We start from the raw sequence: 16,212 nt of genomic DNA, 5'->3' as shown, positions 1-16,212 counted from the left end.
GTTAGTGGAAGAGGATTGGAAGAAGTTCAAAGACTACCTGCAAAAACATTGCAAAGTGTTTGAATGTTAAAATGATGTTCAGACTATAAAGATAATATGGCATTAGTGACATATTTGAAAGGAATATGTAAAAAATGTTTTAAAAGAATAAGGGTGAAAAAGAATTGAATAATATTATGTCAAATTTAAACTAAATGGCACAAAGGGATTAAGTTATAAAGAACAGGTAAAAATGGACTTACAAGGAAAGGAAAATTGGAGACATAATAGGTTGGAAAGTATAAATATAGAATAAGATTTGAAAGAAGGTAAGGTACTGCTGAATATGAGTGTGTAAAAGGGAACACAGAAAAGGGAGGTGTGAGGAAGTCAGGAAAGAAGGTTATAAAAATAATAAGTAAAAAATTGGATTTTCATGTTTCTTTTTTTCTGTTTTTCTGTTTTTCTTTTATTTACTTTTTGTATGTTTTTTTGCTGTATTTTTCTGTTTCTGTTTGAATGTGATAATGTTTTCTTTTTTTCTGGTTGATTATAAAGTTAGTTTTATTATTTAAAATTTCAATAAATATCTTTAAAAAATAAATAAATCCTTGGGCACGTCCACCAAAGGTGAAAGAATGTACCTTCAGTTTCTTTACATTTCCAGCATTTATTATCGGGCAAATGATAAATTTTTGCAAGCTTGACTGGGGTCATGTACCACCTATAAATCATTTTCATAATATTCTCTCTTAGGGTATTACATGCCGTAAACGTCATACCTGTGGTCCATAACTGTTCCCAGTCAGCAAACATAATATTATGTCCAACATCTTGTGCCCATTTAATCATAGCAGATTTCACCATTTCATCCTGAGTATTCCATTTCAACAGCAAGTTATACATCTTTGACAAAATCTTAGTTTTGGGTTCTAACAGTTCTGTTTCTAATTTTGATTTTTCCACCGGGAAGCCAATGTTCTTTTTTCCCCTTAAATAATATTTATTAAAGTTTTAAGTAGTACAAAAGATAAAAAGAAAAAAGAACAAAAAAGAAAATTTCCCCCTTTATAATCCAAATTTTCAATAACTTTCTTCCAGAACTTCCCCTCACCTCCCCTTCTTGTATTCCATGTCCAAATATTTATCCAACAAGTTCTTATCCCTAAATTTTTAGCCTTAATTTGTTATCATATTTAATTCAGTTTACATATCAACTTTTAACTTATATACATCAATCATTTATACTTAAAAATTTTTTTTTTCTAAGGTCAACCCAGTTTCCCTTCCACGGATTCCCCATTTTTATACTAATAACAACACAAAATTTAAAAAAAATCAAACAGCCTTTGGATTTCCAAACGCCACCCTCCCTTCCCCGGTTTCGATCCCAGAACCATTGTCCATTGCCTTTTCAGAGCTTTCGCTTCCATCGGTGACAACCACCTTGGGGTTTTATTTTCCAATAAATCCTTGTATCTTATCCAAACATTAAACAATGCTTTCCTGACAATATGATTTTTGAATGCTTTATGTGCTTTGACCTTATCATACCATAAATATGCATGCCATCCAAATACGTTGTTAAAGCCTTCTAGATCCAAAATGTCTGTATTTTCAAGAAGTAGCCATTCTTTCAACCAGCAAAAAGCTGCTGATTCATAGTAAAGTTTAAAGTCTGGCAGGGCAAATCCACCTCTTTCCTTTGCATCAGTTAATATCTTAAATTTTATTCTGGGCTTCTTGCCCTGCCAGACAAATCTAGAGATATCTCTCTGCCACTTCTTGAAACAGTCCATCTTGTCCACAATTTGCAATGTCTGAAACAAAAACAACATTCTAGGCAATACATTCATTTTTATCACAGCAATACGACGCAACAGTGAAAGCTTCAAATTTGACCAAATTTCTAAATCTTTTTTCACTTCTGTCCAACATGTTTCATAATTATCTTTAAATAAGTTCCCATTTTTGGCTGTCATATTAATCCCCAAGTATTTCACTTTCTTAACCACAGTCAGGCCTGTCTCATTCTGAAACCTCTCTCTTTCAATCGGTGTTAAATTTTTTCCCTAAAACCTTAGTTTTTAGCTTGTTCAGTTTAAATCCTGCCACTTGACCAAATTCTTGAATTAATTCTAAAACCCTTTTAGTACTAGATTCTGGTTCCTGTAACGTCAATACTAAGTCATCTGCAAATTCTCTCAGTTTGTACTGTTTGGCTCCGACCTGTATACCTTTAACCAACCAGTCCCTTCTAATCATATTCAGCAGAACCTCCAGGACCGATATGAAAAGCAGTGGGGAGATTGGGCACCCCTGTCGTGTCCCTTTTTCTATCGTAAATTCTTCCGTCACCACATTATTTACAATTAATTTAGCCTTTTGTTCAGAGTATATTGCACCTATACCATTTTCAAAACCTTGGCCTACCCCCATCCCCTGTAGGTTCTTCTTCATGAAACTCCAAGAGATGTTGTCAAAAGCTTTCTCCGCATCCACAAATATCAGAACTGCTTTAGTGTTTATATTCACTTCTAGTTTTTCCAAAATATCAATTATGTTCCTCAAATTATCAGACAAGTGTCTTCCCGGGAGAAAGCCCGCTTGGTCTTTATGAATCTCTTCCATCAATACAAAGAGCTTCAGTTTCAATGCAAGCCTTAGAAGACATCATCGGACTCACACAGGGGAGAAACCATTTAAATGCATGAAGTGCGGAAAAAGCTTCAGTCAAAGGGGAAATCTTAGAAAACCTCAGCAGACACACAGGGAAGAAACCATTTAAATGGAGTTTGGAAGGAGCTTCAGTCCGAGTGGAACCCTTGATTTACATCAACAAACTCCCACATGAGAGAAACCCTTTAAATGTCAAGTAGACAGAGGTTCAGTCCTAGTGGAAGTCCTACATCCACAGACTCATGGACAGGAAGAACTTTAACAGTTGACACCCTACAAACCCATCAACCCTCAAAGAGGAGAAGCTGTTTAAAGGGAAAGATTGCAGAAAGTGCTTTAGTTATAATGGAGTGTTTAAGGAACATCTAAGGACTCAGAGGGGAGAACCCATTTAGATGTATGGAGTGTGGGACATGTTCCTTTCAGAGTCCACTCTTTTGTTCACAGCAATGAACTCAGCAGGAAATCCATTTTAAAAGCATGTCATGTATTTGAGGTTCTGCTGTTTATATGTAAATCTGTATAGTAATGAAATAATGAAGGCAACGTCTCACTCTAGTGAGTATAATTTTAGATGTAAGGTACCTTTTGATAGTGAGGTGGAGTTGGTGAATCTGGATTTCTGGGATGCTAATTTGCCTGGAAGCAGCTGGCAGAAAGCTTTTCTTCGTGAAGCCCCTGCAGATTTCGAGTTGCTGACTTCCCTCCCAGACGACAGGAAGCGAAAGACACACCTCCATTGCCCTGTGTCCTTCCAGCCTCTTTCCTTCCTTGCTCCCTTCTGCCGGTTTGTGTGCCTGACTTGGATATCCTGTGAGCTGTATTTTTCTATTGCTGAAACTGGATTTGCTCTCTGTCATCCCCCCACCGCATCATCTCCAAGCACTGCTTCTTCACCCAAACTTCATCCCTGCCTCCTAAGCATTCTGAAGAAAACTGATAATACTGTAAGTTAATGGGTGATTTCCCCCCAAGCCTAATTGCAAGAGGGGAACGGAGGGGCTGCAGGGACCAGGGAAGTCTCCTGATGGGCCCATCTTCACTCTTGAACCCCATGGGGCAACCCCAGAGCTCCTCCTTATTCTGGGGTTTGGGGAAGGTAGTATTTTTCCATAGTCCCAGAAGTTTTTATTCAGTCATGCTGCTAGGGAGTTTTCCTACCAGAGGGCCACAGATCATATTGCTATCATACTGATTTTACTGTTGTTTCTGCTTTTGCTGTCATGGAACAGCTGGGTGCCAGGGGGGGGAAGTTGGGGGACCTACAAGGGAAGAAGGCGTAGATCCTGGGGACTGGTGGGGGGTTGGCAGTGAGCAGAAAGAGGGGGGAAAGGGAGCAGAACAGGAGGGGAGGTGTTGCAAGCTGAGGAGGAAACAGGGTTTGGTGAACAGGAAGAGGCTGGGGCAGAGAGCAGTTTAGGCTCAGAGAGGGGAGAGGAGGGGTCCAGGAGACCCAGAGAAGGCCGGCTGCTGAAGCATCCAGGGAGACCCCCCCTCCTGCTGTGACCAGCTCCCCTCTCCCCTGGTCTCCCAGAGCACACTTGTTGTTGTTGCTTAGTCGTTTAGTTGTATCCGACTCTTCGTGACCCCATGGACATGCCGCTAGCCTCAAGAACACCATCCAACCATCTCATTCTCTGTCGTCCCCTTCTCCTTGTGCCCTCCATCTTTCCCAACATCAGGGTCTTTTCCAGGGAGTCTTCTCTTCTCATGAGGTGGCCCAGAGCACACAGAGAAATCCAATTCAGACCCATGAGCCTGTACATTATATTAATGGGCGTAGGGTTTTTTTGTCCCAACATGCATCACTTTAATCTCCTTGTCAATGAACTGTATTTTCGGCCCATTCAGCCCGTTTGGAGAAGTCCCTTTGGAGCTCCTTGCAATCTCTCTCCTTGCAATCTCTCTTTCTTTGCTCCGGTTGGCTGGACTCCTCCCTTTATTCCGCAGGGACCCGCAGGGCTCAGCCCGACGAGCTGGGGGACTGAGCAGCCTCGCACCTAGATTTTTCTGTAACACCCCCCCCCCAAGAAAGGCTCAACATCCATGCCCATGGGTGCCTGTGGCCAGCCCAGACCCTGGAGCATCTGCATCTCTGCCCCAGCTTGAAAGTTAGGGGCTGCAGTGCTGGCGAACCTTATCTCCCCCTCCCCGTCCAGGCAGAGGAATGGCCTTGTGGGGTTGGACAAGAGAGTCCCATCTGGGTGGTGTGGAGGGGGCAGTGCGGGGGCTTCAAACTGTAAAGTAGGGAGGGCCCTCCTGAGTCATCTAGTTGAACCCCCAGCATAGTAGTAATCTCTGCTAAGCATCACAGGCAGGGGCCCATCCAAGCTCCCCCCACCCCACCCAAGGAAGGCAGTCTCCCCACTGGCTGTGCCAGACTGACCTCTCAATGGCCCCTCCTGGCACACTTCCCTGTGGCCAAAGACTCTTCCCCAGGGAGGGCATCTGAACAAGAGACCACCCCCCTGTAGGGTGCTGTGTTGATGTCCGCCAGGCGAAGTAAAAGCAAAGCAGCTGCCCATTGGCACTGAGGGCTCCCAGACTTCAGCCAGTGCCCTCCAGGTTTCCTGAGTGCAGGCATCGTGCTGGCTGGCACTGAGGGGAACTGCAGGCCAACCTGCCTCGGGGGCACCTGCGTGGAGATGGCGGTGCCAGGGAGAAGAGCAGCAGGTTCAGACAGAGGCTCCTAAAGGCTCTGCCCAGTTTCTTGGCGTGGAAGATGTGACCAGCCAGCAGGGGCTGGGGCTGCAGCAGGGGGCTGGCCCCTGTTACCCAAGGTAAAGGACCCCTGGATGGTCAAGTCCAGCCAAAGGCGACTATGGGGACTTACTTCTGAGTAAGCGTGCATCAGATGGAACGGCGTAGGGGTTACTCCTAAGTAAGCGTGCATCAGGCAGGGCTGCAGAGTGGTGCTTCCCAAAGCAGCCAGTTTGCACATCTCATGGGATTTAATGTCTTGCCATTATAAATGCACGGGGATAAGTGCATTTATAGAGACACATTTCCGCAAAAAGACCCAAACTCCGGCATGTGGCCGCAGGTGATACAATAGGAGCCTTTCTGCAAATGGCCTTTGCAACACAACTCACTGGGTGGTAAGAAAGTATACACATATGCCTCTTTGCAACGTAGCCCCGTTTCCTCAATGAATCCACCCATTTCAGTAAAACCTGAGCTGAAATAGTAAGGAGAGCAAAACAGCAGCCCTGTCTGACCCCCGTCAGCCCCCAGACTCCCCCAGTCACGTGGCAGGAGATTCATCCTGAGCCCCCGCCCCCTCCGTGAGACGGGTATGACATCATGGATGATCTAGTGATGATTCATATGATCCATTGATGATCCCCATGATCCAAGCAGACTGGTCCAAAGAGCAGATCTCTATGCTTGAGTGAAACGGGTCTGCGATGATGGATTCTGGAGTCAAGAAATCCTCCCTTTCCAGTGATCTCTCAGGCTGGCCAGGAAAAGGCAGCGAGCAGGAATCCTCAGGCATCCCGACGGACAGACCTGTCATGTTGCCAAAAGACGAACTCGGAGTCTGATCTGATTTAAATGCAGAACTCATTTTGTGACTTCGCTGTTGGATTGTCGGGATCAGCCCCTCCCCCCTCTCCTGATCCCCAGAAGGAAGACGGGGGGGGGGTTCTACTCCTCCTTCTCCCCCCCCCCCCGCTCAACACTTTTCCTCCCCTCCCGGCATATCCTTCTCTCATCCCGCCCACACAATCCCAAATCACACCCCCAATACATTGCTCCTCCTCCTCCTCCTCCAATCCGGTTTCTGCTCCAGAAATGTGGGGCGGGGAGCCCCCCTCCCAACCTTTCTGCTTCTCCCGGAAGTGGAGCTTCCACTCCGGATTGCTGCTCTGCCCCGTAGCTCGGGGGGGGGGCGCTTTCTGAAAGGGGAGGGAGGAGGCAGGGGACCCCCCCCGTGGATGTTGCAGGAAAGGAGGATCGGGAGCGAGGAGAAAGAGGTAAAGGGGTCGCGGGGGGGGGCGGAGAGGGGGGAAAGGACCCAGAGACCCCCGCCAGCTCCCCCAAGCGCCCCCAGGGGGCTTTCCTCGCAGGGCGGACCCCTCACCCGTCTCCCCTGGCTCTGCGCGGAGAAAAGCGGCCCATGAAAGGGTTAAGCGGCGCGAGAGACGCCTGGATAGAGACCCCCCTGTCCCTCCCCTGCTTCTCTGGGGGGGGGGGCGCCTCCGGCTGGAGAGATGGGGGCGCAGGGTGTGGGGCGAGCAGAGCCAAGGGAGCCTCTGGATGCAGGGGAGACTCAGGAGAGAGAGAGGGGGTAGAGGGGGGGAGGGAGAGGAGCATCCATGGGACAGGGAAGGGCAGCATTGGCGGCGGGGGGGGGGGAGATATCGCGTCTCCATTGTGGCAGCTGCGGGGGATCTCTGGTGGAACAGCCTTGGCCTCTCTCTCCCGCCCAGTAATCGACCCCCCCCCTTCAAGGCGACCAGAGAGAGATCCCTGGAAAGTGGGGGTCCTGTCCCCCACCCTTCCTTCCCGCAATCTCCATCCTCTTCCTGCCCCATAAGCCCCTGCCCTGTCCAGACACAGCGATTCTGCCCAGTCCATTCCTTGGTCCCCTGGAGAGGAGAGGAAGTCCAGAGGAAGAGATGTCAGTATTTGTGGAAAGAAAAGAGAAGGTTCTGGCCTCCCTTGGTCGCCTCAGCCTGCTCCTTGGGCCCTTGTCAGCATGAAAGAGTCCACGAGAAGAGCATCCTTGCAGAGTGCTTTCTGCTTTTACAGTGGTACCTCGGGTTACAGACGCTTCAGGTTACAGACGCTTCAGGTTACAGACTCCGATAACTGAGAAATAATCCCTCAGGTTAAGAACTTTGCTTCAGGATGAAAACAGAAATATTGTGGTGGTGGTGCAGCGGCAGCAGGAGGCCCCATTAGCTAAAGTGGTGCTTCAGGTTAAGAACAGTTTCAGGTTACGAATGGAATTCCGGAACAAATTAAGTACTTAACCCGAGGTACCACTGTATTCTCAAAAGTCTTTCTGCAAAAGCGACTGACCAACTGTAGATACATCAACACTGCCAGCTTTCACCAACCAACCAACCCGACACCAAACTAACATTTCTCACTCTATATATACAACCCGCAGCTTTTTAAGCATTAAAGAAACAGCGGCCAATTGTTAGCCGTGACAAGAGAGGAGGGGAGAGGCCTTCTCAGAAGCGCCTCTTTGTTTCCGCAATCCCACCCAGGAAGCAGCCAGAAACCTTTTCCTCTCTCTCAGGCTTCCATCTTTAATGTCTTTTCCGCTGAGGATGAGGATAATGTACACCTGTCCTCAGAAACGGGTGCAGAGTCCATGGAATGGCTCTCAGGATTGATACAGAAGTTGCACCTCAAAAGCATTTCTGTTCCTCTTATTCTTTGTAGCCAATGTCAGAGTGACTGACAAGCTGAGATACAACCCATCAGCATCCGATGACAGCGACTGCATGAATCTTTTGTCACGTGACAAAGACACATGAGAGCAGAAGCAGCCAAGCAGGCTGGGAAGTGCAGGGACTGCACAGTCATTTGGGCCTCCTCAATTTATTCAGGCTTAACTGCTAACTGTGGAGTCATTCTGACATGTGACGTAGTAGCCAGTTGCACTTTGTGCTCTCTGTAAGATTTCAGCAAGAGTCTGTCTGTCTCAGCCGTGAGCAGAGTCTGTATGCAATCTCAGTCAAACTGTTTGGAACCATGTTGTTTATGAAGAAGCTTCTTTTAATTCAGTAAAGCTTTTATTCTTTAAAACTCTGCATTATTAATTTACGCTGCGTGTCATCTTCCCAGTCAAAGGACCCCTTTTCAGGATAGACAGTGCCTGTGGCTGGAGGCTCTACACACCGGGTGTGCCTGTGGAGGCCAAAGACTGCCAGTATTAGCACAGGTGAGGTGTGTGACCTCCCCAAATTTACAGATTGTATATGAATGAGAAGTCGTGGGTGGGATTATATTTTACAGCAACCCTGTGATTTTTTCCACCTATAACATTTTGTGAGCTGATATAGCAGTACGAATTCCAAAATAACTTTTAAAAACCCCACAAGATCATCATCATCATCATCATCATTATCATCATCGCATTTATACCCCCAGGCCTTAGTTTGCCTCCCCATGATCTAGAGAAAACACCAGCTTTGAATCATGCAGAGTAAAACTACCAGAACTTTCTTGAACCGATAGGTTAGGAATTATCGCTGTACTTAGATCCGTAATTTTCTATGCCTGTACAATTTAGCAGAGTAACATTCTCCCTTTTAAACTTACAGCGGATGCATTTGCTTAGGCTCGATAAGCCTCTAAAATAAGATTCCTTGGTAATTTCCACTTTAGTCCCTCATAAAAAGATAGACACGACACAATCTTCTATAAAAGTATAAAAAGAGTTTACTTACACATTCTGTTCACAAATGGATCCCAGAAGGCGGTGACCCACAGGCTGCACACCTGGTCCTTCATGGGCACAGTTACCCCATCAGGACCAGGAAGGCTCCCACCCTCCCCCAGGGACAGTATTTCTGACTTGTCAGGATTCAACCTCAATGTGTTAGCCGCCATCCATCCTCCAACCACCTCCAAACAGACACACAGGGCATTCACCATCTTCACTAGTTCCAATTTAAAAGAAAGGAAGAGAAATGAGATTGAAAATGACAGACGATGCGGAATTGGATAAATTAACTGGGAAAATCAGATATACCAAAGACCAAAAGTTCATCGAAGACTGGGGAAAGTTTGTAGATTAGCTGAAAAACATATGTGGTGTGAACACAACGCTAGTGGGATTTCAAGAGGCACTGTAAAAACGGAGAAGTATTGTTAAAGGGAAATAGTGGGAGAAGGGAAGTGTAATGGCAATACGAAAGGAGGAATGTGTAACTACAGTTATAAATATGGATGATTGTCAGAGACGCTGAAGGAAGTTCAAAAAAAAATAAGAAGTAATCTGTTGTATTTTGGAAAATTGTATAATTGTTTGGAAGATTAATAAAAGAATTTGGGGGGGAAAAGAAAGGAAGAGCTGGGCATCATCCACATACCGGTGAACACCCAGCCCAAACCCCCTAATGATCTCTCCCAGTGGCTGCATATAGATAGTAAAAAGCATGGGGGAGAGAATGGAGTCCTGAGGCACCCCACAAGTAAGCATCCAGGGGTCTGAACACCACTTTCTGGACATGGCCCAGGAGGAAGGAGGGGAACCACTGCATAACAGGGCCCCCAGCTCCCCTAGAGGGTCCAGAAGGACACCATGGCCAAAGGTCTCCAAAGCCGCTGAGAGAACCAGCAGAACCAGGAAACAGCTTCCCCCTCAGCCTCTGGCCCGTTGGAGATCATCAACCAGCACAACCAGGGCAATTTCAGTCCCATGATGAGGCCTGAATCCCCATTGGAAGGATCATGGCGGCAGGAGATTTCCTGGTCCTGCACCTCCAAAAGCTCCAGGCACAGGACTTTCATTAGCTTTGAAGGGACCACATGATACATTGTGGTCTTTTCTTCGAAAAACAAATATTTTGAATACTTTTACAGTGCAGTATTATATAAATATGGGATCCGGGTGGCGCTGTGGGTTAAACCACAGAGCCTAGGACTTGCCAATCAGAAGGTCGGCGGTTCGAATCCCCGTGATGCGGTGAGCTCCCATTGCTCGGTCCCTGCTCCTGCCAACCTAGCAGTTCGAAAGCATGTCAAAGTGCAGGTAGATAAATAGGTACCACTCTGGCGGGAAGGTAAACGGTGTTTCCATGCGCTGCTCTGGTTCGCCAGAAGCGGCTTAGTCCTGCTGGCCAAATGACCCGGAAGCTGTACGCTGCTGTTTCCCTCGGCCAATAAAGCGAGATGAGCGTCGCAACCCCAGAGTCGGCCACGACTGGACCTAATAGTCAGTGGTCTCTTTACCTTTACCTTTTTGATGTAAATTTTATTTCTGTTTCTGTTTCCCTTGTTCCACATCGGAGAGACTTTGATACACAGCTCTGAGCCCATCTCCCCACTTGAAACTGCTGTGTTTGTAGCACTGCCAGCCTGGGCAGGGTGTTTGGGGGTCCTGGGCTGCCTAGACAACCAGACCCCCTTCTCAGCCCGGCTGATATGGTCCCAAGGAAAGCAGAGCAGTATGTTTGGCACCAGCCTGGCTGCAGGAGTTGAATGAAGAAGGTGTGCAGGACACCATCCAACCGTCTTAGAGACTCCACTCTGGATTTGTGTGGGTTTCCCTCCATAGCCTTTTCTTCTCCTGAACATAACTCACGAGGCAGTGAAGGTTTAGGACCAGAGTTTTCCTTCTCGATGGGCTTCCTTCCCCCGTTGACGATCCCATCTGCCATTCACTTTCCTCTGCAGGATGGGCAGAATCTGCCTTCTGGACTGTGGGATTCACTGTTCTTCTCCTCCTCTCCATCCACCAGGGCTTGACTTCAGGGGCAGCAGAATTGCCCAGCCCCCCAAGGATTTGAGACCCATCAGCTATCCTCACCTGGTTTTGCCAGCCGGTTGAAGCCATTCCTGGGATTGTGGCCCCTGATTCATCCTGACAGCTTCTGGAAGGCACAGGTGAGAGCTGAGTGCAGGGTGGGGACCACCAAAGGTACATCCGCTCCCATGACACCTCATGACATCATATAATAGCTATATTTGAGACAGAAGTGGAATGAATTCATGTCTCTAGAAATAACACAACTTCAGGCCTTCAATAATTTAACACTATATATTCAAGGTAGAAGTTTTCACTAGTACAGTTATCCATTTGCCTTTAATATGCAGCTTTTCCAGTGTCACTTTAGGATGAGCTCGAGATCAGGCAGCCCATCATTATTATAAGGAGCAGTGGGGGTCTGGGATTCCGATGTGCCAGCTGCTTTTCTTCTGCTTCTCCTGCTCTCGCCATGCAATGTGAGGCATGTAGATGGAGGTCCATCTCCAAGAACAGGAGCTTTCCTGAGCACCCATTCAGCTGACCCCAAGCACCAAGCCTTGTCACTAGTTCTCTGACTGACCCAGACCACAGTCCCTGGAGAAGATGTAGACCTGGGCCTCCCAAAATGGTCCACATGGACCTCTTGTGGCCAATGGGACTGTGCAGGTGATTCATAAAGATCTAGAGGTGGATGCAGGATTATGATGCAGAGGATGGGGAATGTCCAAAGGAACGATGGACCAGAGAAAGAGAGGGCCTGTTCATGGACAGAGAGCAGCTGCCTTTCCTGTGAGGAAACAATTGATTTGAAAAGGCTGTATTCCAAGATCATGCTGCTTTATTAATGATGATTGAGGATTATGAAAGGTGGTGATGCATTACTCTCATTTGATGACATTGCTTTTTCATTTCCAAAAATTTGGGAACATGGGTAGGAGGTGGGGGAATGTAGGAGATGTTGAAATAAGAGAAGGGGCTAATGGCGCTTCATGTGTTCTCTTTCCCTTTGTTCTCTTCCTTGAAACCCAAACAGGATTTCCTTTCCTCCCACTCTGAAGAAGGTGATGGAGAAAACATTCAGAATTCCAAGGAATGGGGCACCTTTCGTTTCATGAGGAATAGAAATAAAAATGTGTGAAATGTGGGATATGCTTCATTGAATGAGGACACATAGCTCACATCAATGACTCTGAGAGGAGAAACCATTTAAAGGTATGGAGTGTGGGAAAAGTTTCACTGATAGTGGAAAACTTAGAACACATCAGCAGATTTACATTTACAAGAAAGGATTACAATGCAGGGAGTGTGGAAGAACTTCAGTCAGAGAGGATTCCCCAATATACACCAGCGGACTCACACAGGGGGAAAACCATTTAAATGCATGGAGTGCGGGAAAAGCTTCCATCAGAGTGGACACTTAAGTTCACATCTACGGACTCACACAGGGGAGAAACCATATAAATGTATAGAGTGCGGAAAGAGCTTTAGTGATAGTAGAGACCTTAGAAAACATCAACGGATTCACACAGGGGAGAAACCATATAAATGTATAGAGTGCGGAAAGAGCTTCAGGCTGAGTGGAGACCTTAGAAATCATCAACGGACTCACACAGGGGAGAAACCATTTCAATGTATGGAGTGTGGAAAAAGCTTCTGTCAGAGTGGACAGTTAAGTTCACACCTACGGATTCACACGGGTGAAAAACCTTTTAAATGCATGGAGTGTGGGAAGAGCTTCAGGCAGAATGCAGAACTTAAATTACACCAGCGAAGTCACACTGGTGAAAAACCATATAAATGTATGGAGTGTGGAAAGAGCTTCATTCAGAGTGGGCAGTGCAATATGCATCAACGGACTCACACAGGGGAGAAACCATATAAATGTATAGAGTGCGGAAAGAGCTTTAGTGATAGTGGAGACCTTAGAAAACATCAACGGATTCACACAGGGGAGAAACCATATAAATGTATAGAGTGCGGAAAGAGCTTCAGTCAGAGTGGAGACCTTAGAAAACATCAACGGATTCACACAGGGGAGAAACCATTTCAATGTATGGAGTGTGGAAAAAGCTTCTGTCGGAGTGGACACTTAAGTTCACATCAACGGACTCACACGGGTGAAAAACCATTTCAATGTATGGAGTGTGGAAAGAGCTTCAGTCGGAGTGGACACCTCAATAAACATCACCAGACTCACACAGGGGAGAAACCATATAAATGTATGGAGTGTGGAAAGAGCTTCAGTCGGAGTGGACACCTCAATAAACATCACCAGACTCACACAGGGGAGAAACCATATAAATGTATGGAGTGTGGAAAGAGCTTCAGTCAGAGTGATAGACTTAGAATACATCAACGGACTCACACGGGTGAAAAACCATATAAATGTATGGAGTGTGGAAAGAGCTTCAGTCAGAGTGGGCACCTTAGAAATCATCAACGGACTCATACAGGGGAGAAACCTTTTAAATGTAGGGAGTGCGGAAACAGCTTTAGTGATAGTGGAAACCTTAGAAAACATCAACGGATTCACACAGGGGAGAAACCATTTCAATGCATGGAGTGTGGAAAGAGTTTCAGTCATAGTGGAGTCCTTAGATATCATCAACGGACTCACACAGGCAGGGGAAAACCATATGAATGTATGGCATGCGGGAAGAGCTTCAGTCAAAAAGGAGACCTTAAATTACACCAGCAGACTCACAAAGGGGAGAATCCATTTAATGCATGGAATGTGGAAAGAGATTCCGTTTCAATGCAAGCCTTAGAAGACATCAACTGGCTCACACAGGGGGAAAACCATTTAAATGCATTGAGTGCGGAAAGAGCTTCAGTCAGAATGGAGACCTTAAAACACATCAACGGATTTACACAGGTGAGAAACCATATAAATGTGTGGACTGTGGAAAGAGCTTCATTCAGATTGGAAACCTTAGAAAACATCAGCGGACTCATAAAGGGTGAAACCATTTAAATGCATTGAGTGCGGAAAGAGCTTCAGTCGAAATGGAAACCTTAAGACACATCAACGGATTCACACAGGGGAGAAAACATTTAAATGTATGGAATGTGGAAAGAGCTTCAGTAAGAGTGGACACCTCAATATACATCAACGGACACACACAGGGGAGAAACCATAAGAATGCATGGAATGCGGAAAGAGCTTAAGAGTCTTTTCATATATACACCAAAACCTGCATATATATATATATATATATATATAATTTATTAAGATTTTTGAAATATTACAGTAAAAATGAAAAAGAAAAAGAAAAAGAAAAATACAAAATAAAAACAGTTAAAAACACACCCATTTTCTATTACCTATTTTCCTTTAGCTTATTTCCCGGACCTCCTCATACCTCCCTTTTTTGTATTCCGCTTCAATTCATTGGTTCAGCAAATCCTTACCATTAGATTTTAACCCATTTATAACCCTTTTTTCATATTCTCTTAAAGCATTACAGCTGGGAACCCTTAATTGCTATCCAACATCATTCTATCATTCATTAATTTTACAATATTTCTGTAGATAGTCTTTAAATTTCTTCCAATCTTCTTCCACTGACTCTTCTCCCTGGTCTCGGATTCTGCTAGTCATTTCTGCCAGTTCCATATAGTCCATCACCTTCATCTGCCATTCTTCCAAAGTGGGTAGTTCTTGTGTCTTCCAATACTTTGCAATGAGTATTCTTGCTGCTGTTGTAGCGTACATAAAAAAAGTTCTGTCCTCCTTTGACACCAATTGGCCGACAATGCCCAGAATAAAGGCCTCTGGTTACTTCAAGAAGGTATATTTAAATACCTTTTTCAGTTCATTATATATCATTTCCCAGAAGGCCTTAATCCTTGGGCACGTCCACCAAAGGTGAAAGAATGTACCTTCAGTTTCTTTATGTTTCCAGCATTTATTATTGGGCAGATGATAATTTTTTGCAAGCTTGACTGGTGTCTGTATATCATTGACTGTATATCATTTTCATAAGATTCTCTCTTAGGGCATTACATGCCGTAAACTTCATACCTGTGGTCCATAACTGTTCCCAGTCAGCAAACATAATATTATGTCCAACATCTTGTGCCCATTTAATCATAGCAGATTTCACTGTTTCATCCTGAGTTTTTCATTTCAACAGCAAGTTATACATCTTTGACAAAATCTTAGTTTTGGGTTCTAACAGTTCTGTTTCTAATTTTGATTTTTCTACCTGGAAGCCAATTTTCTTATCCAAATTATATGCCTCCATTATCTGATAATAATGAAGCCAGTCTCGCACTTTGTTTTTCAATTTCTCAAAACTCTGCAGTTTCAGTCTATCTCCTTCTTGTTCCAAAATTTCCCAATATTTCGGCCATTTGGCCTCCAAATTGAGCCTTTTCAGAGCTTTTGCTTCCATCGGTGACAACCACCTTGGGGTTTTATTTTCCAATAAATCCTTGTATCTTATCCAAACATTAAACAATGCTTTCCTGACAATATTTTTGAATGCTTTATGTGCTTTGACCTTATCATACCATAAATATGCATGCTATCCAAATACATTGTTAAATCCTTCTAGATCCAAAATGTCTGTATTTTCAAGAAGTAGCCATTCTTTCAACCAGCAAAAAGCTGCTGATTCATAGTAAAGTTTAAAGTCTGGCAGGGCAAATCCACCCCTTTCCTTTAAATCAGTTAATGTCTTAAATTTTATTCTGGGCTTCTTGCCCTGCCAGACAAATCTAGAGATATCTCTCTGCCACTTCTTGAAACAGTCCATCTTGTCCACAATTTGCAATGTCTGAAACAAAAACAACATTCTAGGCAATACATTCATTTTTATCACAGCAATACGACCCAACAGTGAAAGCTTCAAATTTGACCAGATTTCTAAATCTTTTTTCACTTCTTTCCAACATGTTTCATAATTATCTTTAAATAAGTTCCCATTTTTGGCTGTCATATTAATCCCCAAGTATTTCACTTTCTTTCATTTCACAGTCAGGCCTGTCTCATTCTGAAACCTCTCTCTTTCAATTGGTGTTAAATTTTTCTCTAAAACCTTAGTTTTTAGCTTGTTCAGTTTAAATCCTGCCACTTGACCAAATTCTTGAATTAATTCTAAAACCCTTTTAGTACT

General features: G+C 44.9%; 1 protein-coding gene across 7 annotated transcripts in view; it reads left to right on the top strand.

Moving 5' to 3' along the window:
- The window catches only part of LOC310686844 (uncharacterized protein), an 82,091-nt gene that overhangs the window by 14,938 nt on the left and 50,941 nt on the right, over positions 1–16,212 (top strand). For 2 of the 7 annotated variants that reach the window (XR_014516123.1, XM_083461190.1), the window contains exon 5: positions 11,085–11,229. Coding sequence is in view for 2 of the 7 variants with exons in the window: in XM_083461194.1 (XP_083317320.1) it covers positions 12,387–14,066 (1,680 nt within the window). In the remaining 5 variants the exon portion in view is untranslated. Of the gene's footprint in view, positions 1–2,558; positions 3,386–5,098; positions 6,636–8,463; positions 8,566–11,084; positions 11,230–12,125; positions 14,272–16,212 lie in introns of those variants that run through there. The other 5 variants (XM_083461194.1, XM_083461193.1, XM_083461192.1 and 2 more) reach the window with 5 other exon arrangements.

Source organism: Podarcis liolepis, assembly GCF_965112155.1.
Source record: "Podarcis liolepis genome assembly, chromosome: 10".
NCBI classification, from domain to species: domain Eukaryota; kingdom Metazoa; phylum Chordata; class Lepidosauria; order Squamata; family Lacertidae; genus Podarcis; species Podarcis liolepis.
Note: the sequence above shows the minus strand (reverse complement) of the source record. Positions and strands in the feature narration are given on the sequence as shown.